This window comes from Erpetoichthys calabaricus, chromosome 13 (genome assembly GCF_900747795.2).
Source record: "Erpetoichthys calabaricus chromosome 13, fErpCal1.3, whole genome shotgun sequence".
Taxonomy (NCBI): Eukaryota; Metazoa; Chordata; class Cladistia; order Polypteriformes; family Polypteridae; genus Erpetoichthys; species Erpetoichthys calabaricus.
The window spans coordinates 90,410,099-90,432,523 of NC_041406.2; the positions used below are offsets into that span (position 1 = coordinate 90,410,099).

A 22,425-nucleotide genomic window follows, 5' to 3' on the forward strand; every position below is an offset into this window, starting at 1 on the left:
CAAACTAAAAATCATACTTTCAGAAATTATATACAAGTTTATGAAAAACATACAAATAATAGAGCACAAACCTCTGACTAAAAAACTCTTGAGTGGACACAGCTATAAAATCAACATCATGACAAAATTTACTTAATCATTTGTGAAATACAACGAGGTCGCTTTCTCACTTCTGTAGAATAAGAAGAAAAAAAAATCAGAGACACAGTGAGACAAAAAAATCTATTTCGTGATTCCCTAATACTCTTCCGTAGACAGAAGATGCTACATGCACAGAAAAGTAGCCAGAGACATTGATAGACATTGTTACAAGATCACGGCGTTATTTCCTTCACTTAATATTTTTCCTTTACTCATTTTACGTTTCCTAAGTTTTTGGTTAACTTCACGTTTCTGTGTGAAGTGCACGCGATGATCCCTTTGATTGATTATAATTTTTTTTGTTTCCGATTAATTTCAAGACTCTTTCTTAATTGTTTTCAGTCTTTTGAATGTCCAGCTTTTAATTTCTTTGATCACCCAGTTCACCTAAACTGTACAGCTGAGAAATATTCGCGTCACATCGGAATTGGAGCACTACAACTCCCATGAGGCATCGGGTTCCTTTCCCATGCTCCAATGGGCTTGCGCTGTCGTAATTGGAGCGACGTGACCTGCGATTCAGAATCGTGTGGCTAGCAGTTGACGGGGTCATAGCTGTAGACATGAATTTGGAGCGTGTCTTTTCTTTATTTAGACATTCCCTTTTAAATATGGAAGTAAAGATCCTGGATATGATGGGATTCAGCAGATTAACAGGTACTTTCTTTGTAGGTTATTACTGAGAATGTGTGTTAAGGGCGAACGAATCCTGTTACCTGCAAAGCTTTTTGATTATTCGTAAGCTAATTCATCTGTTTATAATTTCATCCAAGGTCAAATTCACTTTGAACAGAATAATATAAATTACAGTGAAAGTATGGATTTACCGACGAAAATTATCGATACACATAGAAAGATATGTAAATAAATATTAGCAAAAATACTGAAGTGCCAACTGGTGGTGCAACTGTTATCTGGCGACTACAATTTTTCTTTAAAGATTTTTAAAATTTGTAATAATTTCTTTACAAATGATTAAATAACTTTGTGAAGTGTGGATCATAGATTTTTTAAAAATATTTTAATAATTTCTTTACACATGGTTAAAATAATTTTGTGTTGTGTGGATCATTTTCAGAATGCATTTGTTATAGAAGTACAGGTTGTAATATTAATCAATTTGGATAGACAGCAAATGCCGTTTAATTATAACAGTGCAGAGTAGGCCAATCATCACATCCTGTGGTAGTCAGAAAAAAACGTGTTTTAACATTTTAAAATGGATAGAAAAGTGTATCTACGTAATTTCGGTATGTAAAAATATGGAAGCAATGAGGACTTTATTCATATAAAAGTAAAATTTATGAGAACAAATGTAAACGATTTAAATAGCATGTACTCTTGGAACTGTTTTTGTTTGAATTCAGCCTGAGTTATATAGTCATGTTTGTATTGTAATTTTTTAATAATAATAATGATTCATTACATTTATATAGCGCTTTTCTTAGTACTCAAAGCGCTAGGGAGGAACCGGGAAAGGAACCCACAATTTTCCACAGTCTCCTTACTGCAAAGCAGCAGCACTACCACTGCGCCACCTGTGAGGATTTTTGTTGTTGATATGTAAATAAAATGCCAATAGTTGTGTTAGTTGTAACATAACTTAAGTGTCAAACTATGAAATGGTTTGTGTATATCTGTTCTGTGTTATGGTTAAAAAACAACCATTCGTAGCTTTAAGTTCTAAATGCATTCAAGAAAGAGTCAGTGACTCAGTCTGACAGCGGTAACGTAACATAATCCTTAAAACTGATGGATAAAGCAGGCAGAAACAAAGTAAACCTCTCTGTGCACCTTAACTCTGTTTCTGTTGAACCATTGCACTAATCTTGTGTTTGATATTTATTTGGTTTTTTTTTTAGGTTTAGCGCCAGGGTTGGTGATTCAGGGTCCAACAGTGCTTCCTAAATCAAATGGCCCTCTTGGTGAAAATTCAGAGGAGCCCAACTTTCTTGATAGCATCTTTTGGATGGCTGCCCCAAAAAAGAGGCGCACCATTGAGATAAATCGCTGCAGAAGACGCAATCCTCAAAAATTAATCAAAGTAGAGGTATGATTTCTGTTGATAATTTAAAGGGATAGCAAGCTTTATATTTTTCTAAAAAGAACTTTAGAGTAGTCCACATAATGAAAAGCTCGGCAAAAATGACAGTGTTTGTCAAACAGCACATTTTAGCTTAGATTTCAGCTTTTATTAAAAGTACAACTAGCATAATAAATTGACAGCTTACTTTAATTGCGCATTTTACTTTAGATGTCAGCTTTGAGAAACTGCAGCAAACCATTATCCAACTCTATAGGAAACAATTGTTTAAACATCTTTAAATATAGAGTAAAGAATAAAATAAAATTCATCATTAAATGTAGAGTACAGAGTAAAGTAAAATTATCAAAACGTCTAACTGCAGGCAGCAAATTGTTAAAATGTATGATTAAAATTCATAACATAATATGTGAGGTATGTTATAAACTTAATAAGTCTGACTGAACATCCAAGGAGCATTAGCCAATGTACTGATGGACCTCATGTGAGTGGTGGAAGGGCCACCATGTAATAATTTTCACTGTAGTGTTGTCTCTGAGAGATTTTGAGAAATATTCCAGTACTTGACACAGAAACAATATATTAACTCTTTCAGGGCTGATGTCGAATTTTGTCAAAAGGAGGAGTTGACGATGGTAAACAGTGACAAAACCAACCGTTATGTTTTAGTTGGACTCTCGTTGCTAGAAGGAAAGTTAGAATCATTAGTTTGACCAAGGTTTCCTGCACTCGTGTGAGTAGTAAGGCGCAAACAACGGCAAAAATGGCACTGACATTTGGCGAGAGAACAAAGTGAATGCGTAAAGCAAAACACTCTGTGGATGAGGTTTTGCCTCTTCTCTCTGAACTGGACTATGACTTGTCAAACTCAGATTTTGATATAAGTGATTGAAAAATGATTATGAGGTTCCAGCTTCAGCTGATTGGTCCCCAGCTAATCATTGTACCGACAATGTTCGCCAGGGAGGACTGCCACTTAACAATGATAAGAGGTAGAAACCAGATTGCAATGCACTGTGACTTTGACCCAGCTACGCAAAGACAGCCTGGCAGCAAGCCTGACGCATATTCTTGGCAAACTGGCAGCAACAGATGTTTTATGTTGATTTCTGTGTGAAACCATTGCTTTTCAGAAACTGTTTTTTGGAAAAAATATTCATCCCTCAAAGAGTTAAAGGAATGTTCCACTCAAAAGTACTTACTTATATATGCCTGTATACATACTTACCCAGTGTAGTTTGTAATGATGGTGGCGGCGGGGGGGGGGGGGGGGGGGGGGACGGGGGGGATTTGGGTTTACTTGGGGGAATGTAATCTAATGTTTTTATGCAGAGCAAGCGAAAAAACGTTTATGATATAATACAACCCAATGGTGACCAGCGCTGTAAAATGGCACCAATGTGAAGAACATCCATCCATCCATCCATTTTCCAACCCGCTGAATCCGAACACAGGGTCACGGGGGTCTGCTGGAGCCAATCCCAGCCAACACAGGGCACAAGGCAGGAACCAATCCTGGGCAGGGTGCCAACCCACCGCAGGACACACACAAACCCACCCTACACACCAAGCACACACTAGGGCCAATTTAGAATCCGCAATCCACCTAACCTGCATGTCTTTGGACTGTGGGAGGAAACCCACGCAGACACGGGGAGAACATGCAAACTCCACGCAGGGAGGACCCGGGGAAGCGAACGCGGGTCTCCTAACTGCGAGGCAGCAACGCTATCACTGCGCCACCGTGCTGCCCATGTGAAGAACATCCATGGATAAAAGAAAAAAAATTTCATATTACTCATGATGCATAATCCACATGTCCATTATTAAGTCATATACTCAAAATGTGTAGAACCCATACAGCATTTTTTTGCTAAAATATTATTAATGGTTCCTTCTGGAAAAATCGGAGCACAACATAAATGGGAAACATTGCCAAGGGATTCGAATATTCCTTTAAATCCATTACCTTAAATGTAGATTTAATGTTTTAAAGCAGCTTAAATGTTAAAGACTGGGTATTTCAGAGCAACTGCTTCATGTTCATATTTAATATACCTTTCCACTAATTATGCCTTGCATGCACATTAAGATCTTTTTTAACGTCCACAGTTGGAGCCATACATCTATTTTCTTTTAAACAATTTAGAAAAGGCATGGAGAGCCACTCTAAATTAGCTCTGTGTCTGGTAAATAAATACACGTAACCTTTTTCTAATGTATGCAAAATGCATAATTAGTTTTTGTATGTTTATATCTTGATTCTGAATAAATTATTTCTATTAACCTTGAAAGAAAGTAAATCTAAAGTGTTTATGGTCACAAGAATGAAATGAGTACATATTTATGATTAAAAAAAAGATTGACCACTTGCAACTTTGCAAGCAGTTATTTAAGTTTTTCCTTTAATTTGTAATTTTCTAATCAAGAATTTAAATGTAATCTCGTTTGTAATTGTCGTAGTCAAACCAAATGTGTGTGACTTCTTTAAATCTTGATTTGTTGTACTGAAACTTACATTTGATTGTCATATGACATTTTCTATAATGCACAAATTTGTGGAACAAATAAGTGTCAGAATGAATGTAAATTCGATGACTGAATCATACGTAAAAATAAGTTAATTGAAACTTCGTCATGATGGAATTTTTGCTGTTCAACCATATAGTACTGTTTAAGAACTTAAAAGTTCAGAGCTGTCAGTCATGGTTTTTTGTTGAACAAATGATTTGTTTATTTTATTTCAGACCAACATTGAGCTTTGCCCAGCCTGTGGAAATCTAAAGCAAAAACATGTCCTTTGTGGTTACTGTTATGAAAAAGTTAAACATGAGACGGCTGTTATCCGACGACAGATACAGGCACTTGAAGAGAAGCCCTTAAACAGCCCCAGTGTAGAAACAGTGGTCTTATATGAAGGTGAGAATCCAGAAGAGGATGACAAAAATAAGAGGATTGTAGAGAGAAGTCGAAAGCGCCCTAACTGGTTTTCACGATACTGAATGCAAATCATTTCAATAAATTTTTTTTTAAGCAAATTAAGAATATTTTATGTTGTAGTCTTTATCTTATCACCCATAAAGTATTGATTAGACTACCTGTTCCTAAACGTAAAATAGATTTGCAAATGGAAAGCTGTAATTTGCAGTTAGCATTTTGTTAAATTATCATCTCATGCTTGGTTAAAAAAGAAGAAAATATGTGAAGTGATGCACTATATGTGTCTTATCTTTCAAGTGTGTGAGGTGATCAGAGTCCGTATATATGGAGTAGGGTTGTTTTTTGCCCACTCACTAGAGGGTATCCGAAGAAGCTGGATACCTGTATCTGCTGGGACTCCCCTGCTCAATCCGTTGATTAATGTTTTGTAAATGCTTGTACATACTTTTCAAATATGCAGTAGACTTTTAATAATATCCATAATAATAATCAAAGATGTTGAAGATGAACGTTTTGTTTGTGTATGCTTTTCCCTTAAACAGGATTCCTCTTCATATAAAAAGGAATTACTCATATTCCATACATATTAATGCAGTGATGCAAGCAAAACTTCATGTCAGGCACAGGTATTTTTAACGTCACTAAAAAGAAATCCTAATCTGTAGCAAATCGGTATTCTTGAGACTGTCATTAGAAATTTAGTGTGTTTTCTATATTAATAGAAGTCAAAAGACCTTTAAAAATGATAATTGCTTTGGTCTTGGTAGGTAAAAATCTGTGACCTTAACTTAACAAATTTGCTAAGTGCAGAGCAGCTTCCCTTTTACATGATGACATAACTATTGGGAAGCAGTTCTAGGTGGACTCACTTAGAGCACTTAGGTTGTGGGGCATCCAGTAAATTTAGTCTTGATACAAACCTTAAATTAAATGATAACCAAAAATAAGGTGTATAATTAGACCAAGGGATAAAACCAGACCCTCCACCAGGGGCATCTGTAATAGAAATTTACTTCAAATTAAAACAAAAAATATATCGCCAGTTCAGAAAGAAGCATGCAGTTTTAAATGTTGCTTATTAAAACATTCACTCTCTTGGCAGTAAAGCTGTTCTGGTAAATGATATTATATTAAGTACAAAATCTGATCTGTGTCTTCTCACTGAAACCTGGCTTAGTAAATGTGAAACTGTTCCCCTAGCTGAGGAGTCACCAGATCGATACTTGTTCCTTCATAAGTCTAGAGATTCTGGTCGAGGAGGAGGACTTGGAATAATTCACTGTAACAAAATGCAAATCACGTCTAAAAATGTAGGCAACTTTACATCCTTTGAGGCATTTATTTTAATTTCTCTTACTACATTCCACCTGCTCCAGTGCAAATCCTGCCGGCTACGCCAAGTGTTTTGTGGAGTGGCTGAGACGCACAACAACCCATTCCAACATGGACACTGGCATTGAGATAGTTGCCCACGACAAGACACAAACTCATGGCAATAAGTTTACAGAGTCATTCAGAAGCCTCAACTTAATGTTTTGAGCAAGACAGAATTTTTCATTCTTTACTGTGCAAGAATAACCTCTAAGTTGCTATGGCACTGGTAAGCAGGAGCAGAAAGGAAAAAGGGGCTAGGAAGTGCCCAGTGGTATACCCTTAACTAGCTAACAAAGTTCAAGAGAGAATGCAACTCAAAGTCAAGAAACGCATAACAGACTTTTTGAACAAAGAAACACGCTAGACATTTTTTTGTTTATCCACAAAGTCGGACAACATCACATACAAAAGGTTGATTATTTATAGCATAGTGGAGAAGATGGCAATGATCACAACTTTCAGATCCACGCCCCTAGCAACCTGGGGGCTGCTTGTAGTAATGAAGCTGCAGCCTGACAGTGTATGTGCAAGACAAAGATGGCATCACACAGAATTAAAAATAATTTGTTAAATTATAATGTTACTTCCTAGGCTTGAATACAACATGCTACTACATTCTGAATGCTTGAAAATGTCCCTAGGATGTCCAATTCTTTGCTAGAAAAACTTTTAAAAAAAGTTAAATTACTTCTGGATTTACAATAGCTGCAGGTGTTGCGCTTCCTGGTGACATTAAGCAGTTAATGAATTATGAGTGAAGAATAAAAAAACGGAGTGTGCGCGGCAAGTTGGTTGTTTCAGTGGAATTGTGTTAGTTATCACTGGTATAAAGGAATCAGTGAAGTCTTTCTTGCAGTTTAATAAGTTTTAACACCTCTCTTTCAAGGTGCGGTAGCTAATACTATAAAAGTCATCCGGTTACATTTTAAGTGATAACATTTTACAACAAAGATTTTGCTTCCTGAACACTTAGGTGTGTACTGTATACATTTTGGCCTGCTAAACACACACAAAAAATTGCCTTTAAATTTTTCTGTCACATTCCATTTTATTGCAGTTGCCTATCTTTGTAATTTCCTTTCCTGTCACAACTATACAATTGTCCCCGTTGTAGTTGTTGTACTTATTACATCTGTGGTGATCTGACAGTAGTAGCACTGCTACTAGGGATACAGCTTGGATATACCAAATCCTGTTGTTTCATCTGTGAAAGGGACTGCTGTCCTAAAGATCTCATTACTTTATAAACATCTTGCCATTCCATAAGCATTTGGTCCCAGGGCAAAAAAATTTGGACGTGAGCGTCAGTAGGCTTTGTGCCCTATGGACCAAGATACCCGAAATCTTCTACTGTATAACATTTCAGTAATTATTTACCACTCTGGTGCTGATCTTTCTGATCATAAAATAGATTACTATGATAGCAATTGATGAAAAGAATTCATAATTTATTGAAGAATTATGGTGCTTGAGTGTTCCTCTAGGGTGCCTCTTTCTCTTCCACAATTTGACTCAAAAACTAATCAGCACATCAATATCTCATAACAGGCTTAAGTTTCAAGTTTGGTATTTTTCCATCCAGCTGTTTTAGCTCTAGACTGTCCTCAAGAAACTGTGACACCCAGACAAGCACACACTCATCATCAAGATATCGATGTTTTCGATATCGGGGGGACCCTAAAACATCGAGATCTGTCAAAAAAACAGACATCGAAATTTTTGACGAATCTAAAGCATTTGCTCCTCCCCAATAAATGATAGGTTATTGTGGGGGAGGGTACAAAGCAAACTTGTGGAACAAAAACCACTCATTGATCCAACAAGGATATTTTTGCATCCTCTCCGTATAAAACTTGGCCCGGTGAAAAATTTCATGAAAGCAATGAACAAGGAAGGTGATGGACTTCAATATTTGCGGTAGACGTTTCCACAAATAACAAATGTCAACATTAAGGAAAGCCTTTTTTGGTTCACAACTCGGGTAAATCCTCAAAGACAAGCAGTCTGATAAACTGCCATTGGGGCCAGAGGTAAGCGCATGGCAACTACAGGGTACCAAAGTACATTTAGCTGCTTGACAACAAGCTTCAAGCACACAAAACCATGAAGTGCAACATGTCGCTAAAGATGAATTTTCTGCATTCACACTCAAGACTTGTGAGGGATGGTCGGAAGTCTGGCCTGGCCAGGACACCTTCAGGTGGCAAGGACAGGGGGAGAAGGCATGTACAGGGCCATCAATAGATGGCAGCCCCCCAGGGTTGCAGCAGCATCATGGATTCCTGAAGGGCATCACGGGAGTTGAAGTTTGTTGGCTTAGCCCTGTTGGGTTCTGTGGGTGCCACCAGGGTGTGCTTTGGAGTCTGGAGAGCCTTACCATGTTGAGCTTCCTCCTCACCCAGAAGTGCTTCCAGGCCATGCTAATGGACCACCGTGCATAAAAGGACCCTGCTGCTTTCATTCTGGGAGCCAATGTTAGGAGGTGGAGAGCAAAACCTACTGAAGGAGGAGTGGAGGTGGAAGGAGACAAAGAGAGAAAGAAGAAAAGTGTGCTTATTATGTATATAGTACTGTGCTTGGTGCTGCACTTGTGGGAAACCATTTGGGAAGCGTTTCCAACTGAAAAAAGGCTTTTTGTGTTGTGCTGAACTTGTATCCATGCCTGTATGTGTCAGCTTTGGGGAGCTGGTGTGCCCACTGGTGGTCACAGACTTCACTGACTGCACCAAGATTTTCAGGGATGAAGAACAATGGTGAAAGATTTCATCAGGACATTGCAGTGATGGAAAAGCCGTTACATGGCAAGTGGAATTCATCATTGCTGGCCAAGTTGGACACTGGAACAAGAAGCATCAGATGCTGAGTACAAACCAAAATCAGCAGCAAAACATTTTTAGCTCAGTTGAACTAATGCAATGCGTCTACATCCTTGGGTGGTAAAGCATAGTAAATTTAATAAAAGCTATACTTGATACAGTCGATCTGAAATTATATCCGTATTCAGCTTGTCTATCACAATCGCCAAAGGTTTTCAGAAGCACTTTTGAGAAAAATTATCCAATTGTAATCCATGAGATGGCAGAGGCAGTGTGCTCTTAAAGCAAATGGTGTCCAATCAGTGATTTGTATAAACGGCTAACCTTCTGTTTTAGGAAGACTGGCTTATCTTGTATATGGAAGAGGCGAAGTGTAAATAACATTTTCCAATGACATTTTTATTGTGGTAAAAGATTTTAGAAAGTTTTTCTTGATGACATTATTTGTACATGCTATAATACATAGAATGCAGGCCAATTAAAATTGTGTTAGAATAAATTAGTCCGTTTTCTGACGTGTGTGTGACAAGTGTCAGCATAAATACAGAAAGTGTAGTTAGCAGCTGGAGGAGCACGAGTGTCATAGTGGGGGACACGAAACCAGGAATGAAACGTTTATTTTCGAGAGGCAGGGGAGCGCAGAAACTGCTTATGTATGGGGCCCAGAGTTCTGTGCGGCACCCCTGGGAGGAGCGCAGACTTGGACCAATAGAAACTGCAGAGGAGCAGCTGATTTGTCACTTCACCGGGATGCTGTGTATGTGTAGCTCAAAATCACATTTGCTGAAGGGAATGTTCTACATATTCATCTGGATATTGCATGATATTAGTGGTCCATTTACTCAATAGAAGATTGTAGATCACAGCGAAAGATATGTCAATTGCTGAAATAATTACATTTGTAAACTGATAGGTGTGTATCATATTGTAATTAATACCGAAACTTTCACATATTGAAATATCTAACTAATACTATTGGTACAACATTCACTTGCTGACATGAATTACAGCCACTCTATCAAAATGAAAGATAAAGCATTTATAAAAACTGGAGTTCGACAGATGCACAGGTTGTTGGAGGTTGATTACGTTTTTACAAAATCACACAAGAATTGCAACTACTATAAAAAAAATGAAATTAGATTAGGAGCACAACTCAATGCCTAATACACCTTTTACATCTCGCAGCACATACAGGAAACTGAATACAAGATAAGCAAAAACTCAGCCCAAGTAAGCAGCAATACTCCTAATAAATTTTCCAGAAACCAAATCCTTATAGTCCTTTAAATGAAACAGTGATGAGCGTTCGTTAAGGACGAGGTGCAATAACACCTCCTTATCGATATTTGAACCGACAGAGATTGCAAGGGGAACAACATTTGCATTTCTCATTGAGTTGACAGCCTCCTGGAAATTTTTAAAATTGGTTACACCATCCGTCAAAAAGACAAAAGATATTTCAGCATTTTTCCGTAGCCCTTTTAATTTCCCGTTGCGATTTCTTATCATCTTGTCAGTGGCGTAAAATATTGCACTCCCCAGGTGGGAGGAAGAGTCACGATATACAGCCTTGGATATTAAAGATTCTATGCGACTGACATTGTATGACAGGTCAAGAAGTACGTCCTGCTCAGTTTCACCTCCGAACTGCAGGATGGCAATTCGCGCTCCTTGGTCATCATCATCTTTTTGCGCCAGGCATATTTCTTGAGAGAGCCGGTGGATGAAACGGAGAAACGTGGAAAAGTTTTCCTCTCCGGTGCGCTCTGAGCCATCCACAAAGAAGAGAAGGTCCACGGGTCGCAGCACAAGCGGAGCAACCTGAACATCTATGGTAGAAAAATGGGGTTAAGAACAAATGTAGTGCCATGTCGTAATTACTTCGCACGATTTTTGCGAGATCGTAATGCGGTTTTCTCTCTCACTCTTTACCTCATCTTCTTGGGATTTTATTTTCGCATAAAACTTGACTGTAAAACAATTGTCTCTAGTTCCCACACTTCATAGTTTTAAGTTTCTGCTAAAAAAGCACTTTTCTTCACTTGCTTTTTAGCTTATTAGTTTGAGTGGTTATAGCCTTCTATTAATATTGTTTATACTGTGTTCATCTTATGTATGCATTTTTATTTTACATAATTTAATATAAGCGATTTAAGGCTATGTGTTGGTATACAGGTGCTGGTCATAAAATTAGAATATCATGACAAAGTTGATTTATTTCAGTAATTCCATTCAAAAAGTGAAATTTGTATATTAGATTCATTCATTACACACAGACTGATGTATTTCAAATGTTTATTTCTTTTAATGTTGATGATTATAACTGACAACTAATGAAAGTCCCAAATTCAGTATCTCGGAAAATTAGAATATCAATTAAGACCAATGCAAAAAAAGGATTTTTTGAAATGTTGGCCAACTGAAAGGTATGAACATGAAAAGTATGAGCATGTACAGCACTCAATATTTAGTTGGGGCTCCTTTGGCCTGGATTACTGCAGCAATGCGGCGTGGCATGGAGTCAATCAGTCTGTGGCACTGCTCAGGTGTTATGAGAGCCCATGTTGCTCTGATAGTGGCCTTCAGCTCTTCTGAATTGTTGGGTCTGGCGTATTGCATCTTCCTCTTCACAATACCCCATAGATTTTCTTTGGGGTTAAGGTCAGGCGAGTTTGCTGGCCAATCAAGAACAGGGATACCATGATCCTTAAACCAGGTACTGATAGCTTTGGCACTGTGTGCAGGTGCCAGGTCCTGTTGGAAAATGAAATCTGCATCTCCATAAAGTTCGTCAGCAGCAGGAAGCATGAAGCACTCTAAAACTTCCTGGTAGACGGCTGTGTTGACCTTGGACCTGAGAAAACACAATGGACCAACACCAGCAGATGACATGGCACCCCAAACCATCACTGACTGTGGAAACTTTACACTGGACCTCACACAACATGGATTCTGTGCCTCTCCTCTCTTCCTCCAGACTCTGGGACCTTGATTTCCAAAGGAAATGCAAAATTTACTTTCATCAGAGAACATATCTTTGGACCACTCAGCAGCAGTCCAAATGCGAGACACTTCTGACGCTGTCTCTTGTTAAAGAGTGGCTTGACACAAGGAATGTGACAGCTGAAACCCATGTCTTGCGTACGTCTGTGCGTGGTGGTTCTTGAAGCACTGACTCCAGCTGCAGTCCACTCTTTGTGAATCTCCCCCACATTTTTGAATGGGTTTTGGTTCACAATCCTCTCCAGGGTGCGGTTATCCCTATTGCTTGTACACTTTTTTCTACCACATCTTGTCCTTCCCTTCGCCTCTCTATTAATGTGCTTGGACACAGAGCTCTGTGAACAGCCAGCCTCTTTAGCAATGACCTTTTGTGTCTTGCCCTCCTTGTTCAAGGTGTCAATGGTCGTCTTTTGGACAACTGTCAAGTCAGCAGTCTTCCCCATGATTGTGTAGCCTACAGAACTAGACTGAGAGACCATTTAAAGGCTTTTGAGTTAATGAGCTGATTAGAGTGTGGCACCAGGTGTCTTCAATATTGAACCTTTTCACAATATTCTAATTTTCCGAGATACTGAATTTGTGACTTTCATTAGTTGTCAGTTATAATCATCAACATTAAAAGAAATAAACATTTGAAATACATCAGTCTGTGTGTAATGAATGAATCTAATATACAAGTTTCACTTTTTGAATGGAATTACTGAAATAAATCAACTTTGTCATGATATTCTAATTTTATGACCAGCACCTGTATGTGTGTTCATGAATGTTTTCTTTTTGTTTTTCTTTTTAATAATTATTTATCTGGCTTCAATTACATACTATTACCTTTTATTCAATGTAGAGCACTTTGGTCAACTTCTAGTTATTTTAAACGTGCTATATAAATAAATAAAACCAATAAAACAAATAGTTACAAGATGCAAAACAAAAGAGTTCAACAATTCTGCTATTGTGATTACATGGTGCCTGAAGAAGGATAGTGGAGCATTTAATAATTCATTTTCTCGCTCTTGTGTTAATACAGCTGCTTTATTATATTACCTTAGGTACAGTCCACTGTTAATTACCCATTCATCTCTGGGCTGAAAAGAATTTAACAATTTCAGGCTCATAATGGCATCATGTCTAAGATGCATGTTGTTAAAAGTATATATTTATTTAGAAGAAAAGCCACCATGATATGCAAAGTTAGCAGATATTGGAATCAGGAGATTTTGTAGTTGAGTGGGTGGCAGAGGATAAATACAATGCTGATAAAATGTATTCAGCCCACTGGGAAGTCTTCACATCGTATAGTTATACGACATCGAATCACCAGTGGATTGAATTTGGCTTTTTGACACTGATCAACAGAAAAAGACTTTCTAATGTCAAAGTGAAAACTGATCTCTGTAAAGTGGTCTAAGTTAATTACAAATATAAAGCACCAATCTGTGATAACTTTGAAGGAGTTACAAGCTGCAGTGGCAAAGAGAGTCACAAATGCTGTCACTGACCAGTAATGGTGTGTTTTATATTTGTAATTAATTTGGATCACGTTGCAGAGATCTGTTCTCACATTGAAATTAAAAGGTCTTTTTCTGTTGGTCAGTGTCAAAAAAGCCAAACTAAATCTACTGGGACTCAATGTTATGAAATAATAAAACTGTGAAAACATCCAGTCAAGGAATGCTTTTATAAGGCATTGTATAAACTCATTTAGGGTTTGGTGGGCTGGCGCCCTGCCCGGGGTTTGTTCCTGCCTTGCGCCCTGTGATGGCTGGAATTGGCTCCAGCAGACCCCCGTGACCCTGCAGTGACTGACTGACTGACTAACATTTAGGGTTCTGGGAGAAGCACAACAGGTCAACAGATGACTGCAGAGTGGTCCCATATGTGTAGGTGTTGTGTGTGGTGAACTGATGCTCTCTGCGTTTCTGAAGTGGAATTAAAGAGTTCAGAAAGTTGCACGAGTAATGTGGAAGATGTAAAACTTGTGCAATTTTGTCAAAAGGACGTTGCCGGTGACTTTTTTCAGTTAACATGTTTTCAGCAATCTTATATATAAAAGTCTACGCGTGGAAGTGTGTGTGTCTGTCTGTCTGTCGGCCTGGAAGTGAGAGGTGGAGTCGGGGTAAGGGCTCCACTTTCGAGGAAACAGAAAACTCGCTTAGTCACTAATAACACAAGCGAGGCCAGTACGTCAGCAAAACGAAACCTCAAAAGAAAGACAAAGTCGCTTAGCTACTAATATCGGCAAAACGGTATCCCTTTTACTTTTCCTCCCGCAGCTAATGCACAAGCGATGTGAGCACGTCGGCAAAAGGAATCCTCCTAGGAGAGAGACTCCCAGAGAGGTTCCTTTCAATTACCTGACATCTCTACATTTCAATTTTATTTCTGACGATTTTAATAGTTTCTACAATCCCGGAATTTTTACAGCACTGGCTTACACAGCTAGCTATGGTATAAATGACCAAGACCTTACTGATGTTAACAGGGAGCTGCACTTGCTTGTCGTGTACCACTAATCTGAGATGGAAGAAATGCTCAAGTGCTGATTCTACAACTGCAAATCGGAAAAGGTTAGGACAGTTTGGAAAATGTAAATAATAAACAAAAACACCAATCCAACCTCTGCTCCTTAGGGACAAGATGACAGAGATGGGAGTAGATTCATACCTGGTGGCATGGATCATGGACTATCTTACAGACAGACCTCAGTATGTGCGTCTCTGGAACTGCAGGTCTGACATTGTGGTCAGCAGCACAGGAGCGCCACAGGGGACTGTACTTTCTCCGGTCCTGTTCAGCTGATATAGATCTGACTTCCAATACAACTCGGAGTCCTGCCATGTGCAAAAGTTCGCTGACGACACTGCTATCATAGGCTGCATCAGGAGTGGGCAGGAGGAGGAGTATAGGGACCTAATCAAGGACTTTGTTAAATGGTGCGACTCAAACCACCTACAACTGAACACCAGCAAAACCAAGGAGCTGGTGGTGGATTTTAGGAGGCCCAGACCCCTCATGGACCCCGTGATCATCAGAGGTGACTGTGTGCAGAGGGTGCAGACCTATAAATACCTGGGAGTGCAGTTAGATGATAAATTGGACTGGACTGCCAATACTGATGCTCTGGGCAAGAGAGGACAGAGCCGGCTATACTTCCTTAGAAGGCTGGCGTCCTTCAACATCTGCAATAAGATGCTGCAGATGTTCTATCAGACGGTTGTGGCGAGCGCCCTCTTCTACGCGGTTGTGTGCTGAGGAGGCAGCATAAAGAAGAGGGACGCCTTACGCCTGGACAAACTGGTGAGGAAGGCAGGCTCTATTGTAGGCACGGAGCTGGACAGTTTGACATCTGTGGCAGAGCAACGGGCGCTGAGCAGACTCCTGTCAATCATGGAGAATCCACCGCATCCACTGAACAGGATCATCTCCAGACAGAGGAGCAGCTTCAGAGACAGACTGCTGTCACCGTCCTGCTCCACTGACAGACTGAGGAGATCGTTCATCCCCCACAGTATGCGACTCTTTAATTCCACCTGGGGGGGTAAACGTTAACATTATACAAAGTTATTGTCTGTTATACCTGCATTGTTATCACTCTTTAATTAAATATTTTCTTTATCAGTATGCTGCTGCTGGAGTATGTGAATTTCCCCCTGGGATTAATAAAGTGTCTATCTATCTATCTATCTATCTATCTATCTATCTATCTATCTATCTATCTATCTATCTATCTATCTATCTATCTATCTATCTATCAAAAACACAGTGATTCTTAAATTGAATTTGAGTTTTATTTCATTGCAGACAGTATGAACCCAAGATATTTCATGATTTGTCCTTTCAACTTCATTTCATTTGTTAATAGACATCCATTCCTGCGTTTCAGGCCTGCAACACATTCCAAACAAAATTGGGACAGGGGGACAAATTAGGGACGGTAATGAGGTCAAATAATGAAATAACGACGTGACTTCAAACAGGTGACTGTAATCCTGATTTGGTATCCACAAATGGCTGAGTCTTTGAGGAGCAAAAGATGGGCGGAGGATCTTAGGTTTGTCAACAAATGCGTGAGAAAATTCTGGAAATGTTTCAAAATAATGTTCCTCAAGGAAACATTGGCAGGGATTTGCATTGTTTCTCCCTCTACAATACATAATATCACTAAACGATTCAAGGCATCTGGAGGAATTTCAGTATGTAAAGGTTGAGGGCGCAAGTCCAAGCTGAACAGCCGTGGTCTCTGATCCCTCAGACGGCACTGCACCACGTGGCTGAGGGGCGACTTTGGCAAACCTTCGTCAAGCACTACAGTGCAGAGTGACATTCATAAATGCCACTTCTGACTTTACTGTGTTACCACATCCAAAAGCGGCATCAGCTTCTCTGGGCTCAGACGCATCTTGGATGGACCATCGAACACTGGAGATGTGAATGGTGCTCAGATGAATCAATATTCCAGATCTTTTTTGGAAGAATCGGATGCCGTGTGCTCCGAACCAAAGAAGAAAAGGACCCTCCAGACTGTTATCAGCAACAAGTCCAAAAGCCTGCAGGGCCTGTCATGGTATGGGGTTGTGTCAATGCCCTGGACAAAGGTCATTTATACATATACCAGTAACGGCGCACTGCACACATGATAACATGCAGTGAGTACACTTGACTTGAGCATTCCTAGATTTCAGACTCTTTCTCTGTACGTTTATCATTTGTTTGCTCAGAGGTTGATGCTCTTGCTGCTTCCTGAGCAGATCTTCTTTTCTCCACCATAGCGGCCCACTTCTTCTCTTCTTTCGTCGGCATCTTTTTGCGTTAAAACTGATTAAGTCAGTGTTTGTGTTACAATTATTTAGTACACTTTCCTTAATTTCTCACTTAAGCTGGCACTTAAGTCTTCAATCTGCCTCAAGAATGATTTAAGATATGAAGCGGTAGGGGAAGTGACGGTGAAGGTGGTAGGAATGAGAATGGTGCCCATACACATGCACCACATGGCTGCCCTGCTGGTCGCTGCTGAGAGTTGATTCTACAATAAAATAAAATAAAAAGAGGAATAACCTTGGAGGTCAATCATCACCCCGAAAGCGGACAGTAGACATCATGTAGTATATATGTACTAAATTTCAGGTCAATAGGTGAAACGGTTTGTGAGCTACAGGTGATTTAAAATCCTGGACAGACAAACGGACAGCCACGGTAGCGTATTATATAAGAAGAATATGAAGAAAAGTACATTGAGATTTTAGAGCAACATATGCTGCCATCTTTTTCAGGGATGTTAGTGCATTTTTCAACAAGACAATGCAAAACCACATTCTTCACACATTACAAAGACATAGCTGCAGAACTACTAGACTGACCTGTCTGCAGTCCTCACCTGTCACCAATAGAGAATGTGTGAAATGAAAAATGTGGCAATGACGACCCTGTCCTGTTGCACACCTTAAGACGTGTTTGCAGGAAGAATGGGACAAAATAACACCAGAAATGTTTCATCGCTTGGTATCCTCAGCGCCAAAACGTTTTTTAAGTGTTGTGAGAAGGAATGGCGACACTATAGAGTGGTGAATGCTTTACTGGCCCAGCTTTGTTTGGAATGTGTTACAGGCCAGAAACACAGGAATGGATGTTGTAGACCACCGGGGCGCGTACAGCCACCCTAACCCTGACACAGGCAGGCAGGACACGAGTTCCAGTCCAACACATACGTTTACTTACAGCTTTCTTGGCTCCACACAAGAGCATAATGTCCACAAGACAAAGCACAGTCTTTTCCTTCTCTCTGCTTCCACTTCCTCCCGACTCTGGCTCCCATTTTTATGTTGGTCCTGGGAGTGCTCCAGGTTTGCTCATCAGTATTGCCTGGAATCACTCCCAAGTGTGGTGGAAGTCCAATGTAGGGCTCTGTGGCCCTCACGGAACCCAACAGGGCTGTGCCAAACTCCAAGTCCCAGCATGCCCTGCAGAAATCCGTGGTGCCATAGCCGCCCGGGAGGGCTGCCCTCTAGCGGCCCAGGGGAGGTAGGTAGCGCCTCAGAGATGCTCTCTCCCCCCAGTCCTTCCATCCAGCTGATGTCTCGGCCGGGTAAAGGCCGAGGACACCCTTAACAATGTCTATTAACAAATGAAATGAAGTTGACCAGGCAAAACATGAAATATCTGGGGTTCATATACTGTCTGCAATGAAATAAGAGTCAAATTTACGAATTCATTGCATTTTCCATACCGTCCCAACTTTTTCTGATTTGGGGTTGTACCTGAAAAAACGAAGAGTTTTGTGTACACATTTACCTCCTCTGGCCTTCTTACCTGGTGCACACTTTAGCTCCGGGCAGGTGACTGTTGGCTCTGAAAACACAAAAACAAAAGTGACATTACGTATGAATAATCAGAGCCAGGTTTCCACGACAAACTTTAAAATTGCCACGGATCGTCATTTAGCAGAGCTGACCTGGACAGACAATCTTTTCGATTGTCTCCTGAAACTCCTCGGCGGCCAGCTGGGCGTAAACACTGAGCACCTCAAATCTGTCTTCACGGTTGCATGCAATTCTTCTCAAAGATGCATGCTCTGCTTCATGGTGCAAGTCGTCCCCTATCCCAATCGCGTAAACCTCCACGTTTTGGCACAAGGCTTCTAGGTTGCTGGGGTCTTTTGGATCATAGCGGCCATCTGTTATGACGATGGCTAACACTTTAGTGCTGGCTCGTCTGCTGGGGAGGATGAGCTCTTCATATGTGTATCTCAAGGCTGATGGTGTCCATGTTCCTCCTGCTATCCACTGTAAGCCTTTCACTTTTGCCACAAAGGAGGACACAGAGGTAATTTCGCTATCGTCAAATCGGACTGACTGAACGGCTCCTTCATGGCTGTACTGAACGACTCCAAGCCGGGAACCTTGAGGCAAAATGAAAATAATAATAATAAAAAAAGGAAAAACTCACTGGTTCTTTATCTGATGAAAGGGGATTTCAATATCAAGCAGCATTTCCTTATCTTCATCAGCTTTTCTGGTCTAATAAGAAAGGCAGACATCTCCTTGTGACATACAGAGCACCTGGTCATGCAGGGCCAGGGAGTGTAGCCATTGATTTATAGCGCCCTCCATAATGTTTGGGACAAAGACACGTTTTTACTTGAATTACCTCTCTGCTCCACAGTTTACAATTACAAATCAAACAATTGAGACACCGTGTAGACTTTCATTTAAAGGGTTTTACATACATTACAGTCTCACCATGTAGAAATAACAACACTTTGTCTACGTAGTCCCCCCCCATTTCAAGGCACCATACAGGTAAGTAGGAAACTACAAACGGCTGAGAGTTGGCCTGCGGTGGGAATGCTACCAGAGTTTCTGACTTTCTAAAAAGCTCCAGGTTCCTGAAAAAAGTTCCTGAGGTAGGAAAGCAACTAATGACCACTGTCAATAAGTACACGCTTGAAAATCGGTTATACAGTAAGTGTGGCTTGTGCATATCTTTCAAGATTGCCAGTTTTTGTAAGCCTTCTGTTTGTATTATCTTTGCAGTGAAGCTAATTCACTTTGATATAAATTTAGTGCGAAACTGACAACCTGCCCAGCTTGAAAAAGGTGGGCTACAAGTCAGGATGGAGTGTTAAGTGTGAGGGCAAATTGGCTCTGGGGAGTACTTTATTGTAACTTCTGCAGCCTTCCTTTCAGAAACACATCTTAATATATCACTTTTCATCAATGACATCATCATTTAGAAAATAAATAAATTCCTTTTTATAACTGAAGAATTTCATGTACAATTAAAAGTCAAGCTTTTCCATTTTTCCTAAATGAAACCAAAATAAACCTTACCACATGGATCTGATGTGTTTCTGGCCATCTTTCCTAATCTGCTTGCAATATTTATGACAAAGTATTTAGCAAGCGTGAAGTTGGTCCTTCCGACGCTCTCGGAGCTGTCAATCACAAACACAACATCTAAAGGTGGGCACTCCCTCTGGCATTCTGGGAAAAAAGAAGATACAAGTTACCCACTGTGTTTAACCAAAACTGTCAAAGTGTTACCGTTCATATTACTAACAGGCAATGTGCTCATCTTTATCTGTTATAATATCATTTAGCATTAAAATCCTATGTAGACATAGATAGACACGAAAGGCTCTATATAGTAGATAGATAGATAGATAGATAGATAGATAGATAGATAGATAGATAGATAGATAGATAGATAGATAGATAGTGTAGCAGTAGGGGGTGCTAGAGCTCCCTTGAACCCTCAGATACCATTCCAAACACCAGGTAAAACTATAATTATTATTTATTTTATAATAATATTGTGCACAAAGCAACCTCCACTCCACACTACACATACAAATACACTATAATCACTCCTCCTCTCCCAGACACTTCGCCACCCTTCCTCCCAGCTCAGCTCAGCGTGTGGGCTTTCCCACAGTCCTTTTATATTCCCTGACCCGGAAGTGTTTCCCATCCTACAGTCCATGATTCCTTATCACTTCCGGGTCAGATAAAAAGTCCTTTTCTTCAACCTGGAAGCACGTCGTTCCTTCTGGTCATGTGATCATGACGTACTTCCAGGTTATAGGGTACATATAAGTCCTTGAGCCTCCCTGCAGCGTCCTCTGGTGGGTCCCACGGTGTCCAGCAGGGTTGGGAATAAAAACTCCATTGTCCATAATTCCCTGCTGGTCTTCGGGGCACTTCCATGCTACAGGGAGGGCTCCATCTAGCGGCCTGGGGGTATTGGCCGGGATGAACAGCCGGTCATCTCCCACAATAGATAGATAGATAGAAAGGCACTATATGATAGATAGATAAATAGATACATAGATACTATATGACAGATAGATAGATAGATAGATAGATAGATAGATAGATAGATAGATAGATAGGCACTATATGATGGATAGATAGATAGGCACTATATGATAGATAGATAAATAGATAGATAGATAGATACTATATGACAGATAGATAGATAGATAGATAGATAGATAGATAGATAGATAGATAGATAGATAGATAGATAGATAGATAGATAGTGTGACGGATGGCCGGGGTCCATGCCCGGCCGGGACACTCCAGCAGCATATGTACCAGGGGAGCAAGCATGGGAAACACAACATCTCCCCCTGGATGCAAGATGGCAGCCTCCCTGAGTTGCAGCGGTGCCTCAGGACTCCCCCAGGACTTCATGTGTGCAGCCCTGTTGGGTTCTGCAGGCGCCGCCAGGGGATGCTGCAGCAGGAGTTGCTGGACCCTTCTGGGCACTAGTTTCACACACACCTGGAAGTGCAGCCAGATGTCAGCAATCAAACGCCTGGAGCACTTCTGGGTGCCCAATAAAAGGGGCCAGCAACCACCACTCAGCGGCCAGAGTTGGGTGGAGGAGGACGAGGTTGCCTGGGAGGAGTGGTGGTGTAGGAGAAGAAAGTGTGTGGTGTGTTTTGGGACTGTGTTGTGGCTGGGGGACATGGGAAAGACGTGCCTTCCAGCTGAAGAAAAATAAAAGTCTTTTTATTTTATACGTGCCTCCGTGTCGGGTCAGGCGCCTTTTGTTACAATAGATAGAAAGATAGATAGAAAGGCACTATTTAATAGATAGATAAAAAAATATATATATACACACACCAGAATGACTAAAAATTAAAAAATAAAAAGAAAGAAAACTTCTGACTTGGCAGTCCCAGTCACAACGCAGAGCCACACAGGCGTCTCACTGTTGTTGGCTCGTTTCTTGATTCGCTTTTGCTGAATGATTTCTTGTCTGAAAGTCCTCAGAGTTGGTGTGTCATTGAGAGGATGGCAGCTTTGTTCATAATGGCACTCAGTTTAGTTTTAGTTCTCTCCTTTGCCACTACCATGTGGGGGTCCAGAGTTCATCCCATAACTGGTCTGCCCTTTTAATTGGCTTGTTGATTCAGTGGTCCACTCTTGGAGTGATGTTACCAGCCCATCACACCACACTGGCCATCACAGAGTTATGGAAGATGTTAAAGAGGTCACTGCCCACATTAAAGGAGTGCAGTCTCCTGAGGAAGAAGATTCTACTCAGACCTTTCTTCTATAGGAAAGTGTTACAAGACCAGTCCAAGCTGTCATTGATGTC

General features: G+C 40.3%; 2 protein-coding genes across 2 annotated transcripts in view; one reads left to right on the forward strand and one right to left on the reverse strand.

Moving 5' to 3' along the window:
- Positions 1-634: 634 nt before the first annotated feature.
- On the forward strand, positions 635-5,215 carry mrpl32 (mitochondrial ribosomal protein L32). The gene is made up of 3 exons (XM_028817224.2): positions 635-798; positions 2,004-2,191; positions 4,933-5,215. Exons 1-3 carry the CDS (start codon positions 705-707, stop codon positions 5,185-5,187), a joined length of 537 nt encoding a protein of 178 aa, XP_028673057.1. The 5' UTR covers positions 635-704; the 3' UTR covers positions 5,188-5,215.
- A 5,177-nt stretch (positions 5,216-10,392) lies between these two features.
- The window catches only part of LOC114663476 (collagen alpha-2(VI) chain-like), a 64,738-nt gene continuing 52,705 nt past the window's right edge, over positions 10,393-22,425 (reverse strand). Inside the window, exons 26-29 of the mRNA XM_028817225.2 lie at positions 20,148-20,300; positions 18,770-19,216; positions 18,628-18,666; positions 10,393-11,147 (exon numbers count right to left, since the gene is read on the reverse strand). Coding sequence (XP_028673058.1) covers positions 10,540-11,147; positions 18,628-18,666; positions 18,770-19,216; positions 20,148-20,300 — 1,247 coding nt within the window. The 3' untranslated portion in view covers positions 10,393-10,539. The remainder of the gene's footprint in view (positions 11,148-18,627; positions 18,667-18,769; positions 19,217-20,147; positions 20,301-22,425) is intronic.

What these genes read in the sequence shown, in the direction of transcription:
- mrpl32 (XM_028817224.2), top strand. Translation starts at nt 705, where the DNA reads ATGAATTTGGAGCGTGTCTTTTCTTTATTTAGACATTCCCTTTTAAAT. An exon ending in GGGATTCAGCAGATTAACAG is followed by an intron (nt 799 to 2,003) that starts GTACTTTCTTTG and finishes TTTTTTTTTTAG; the next exon opens with GTTTAGCGCCAGGGTTGGTG. An exon ending in AAAAATTAATCAAAGTAGAG is followed by an intron (nt 2,192 to 4,932) that starts GTATGATTTCTG and finishes ATTTTATTTCAG; the next exon opens with ACCAACATTGAGCTTTGCCC.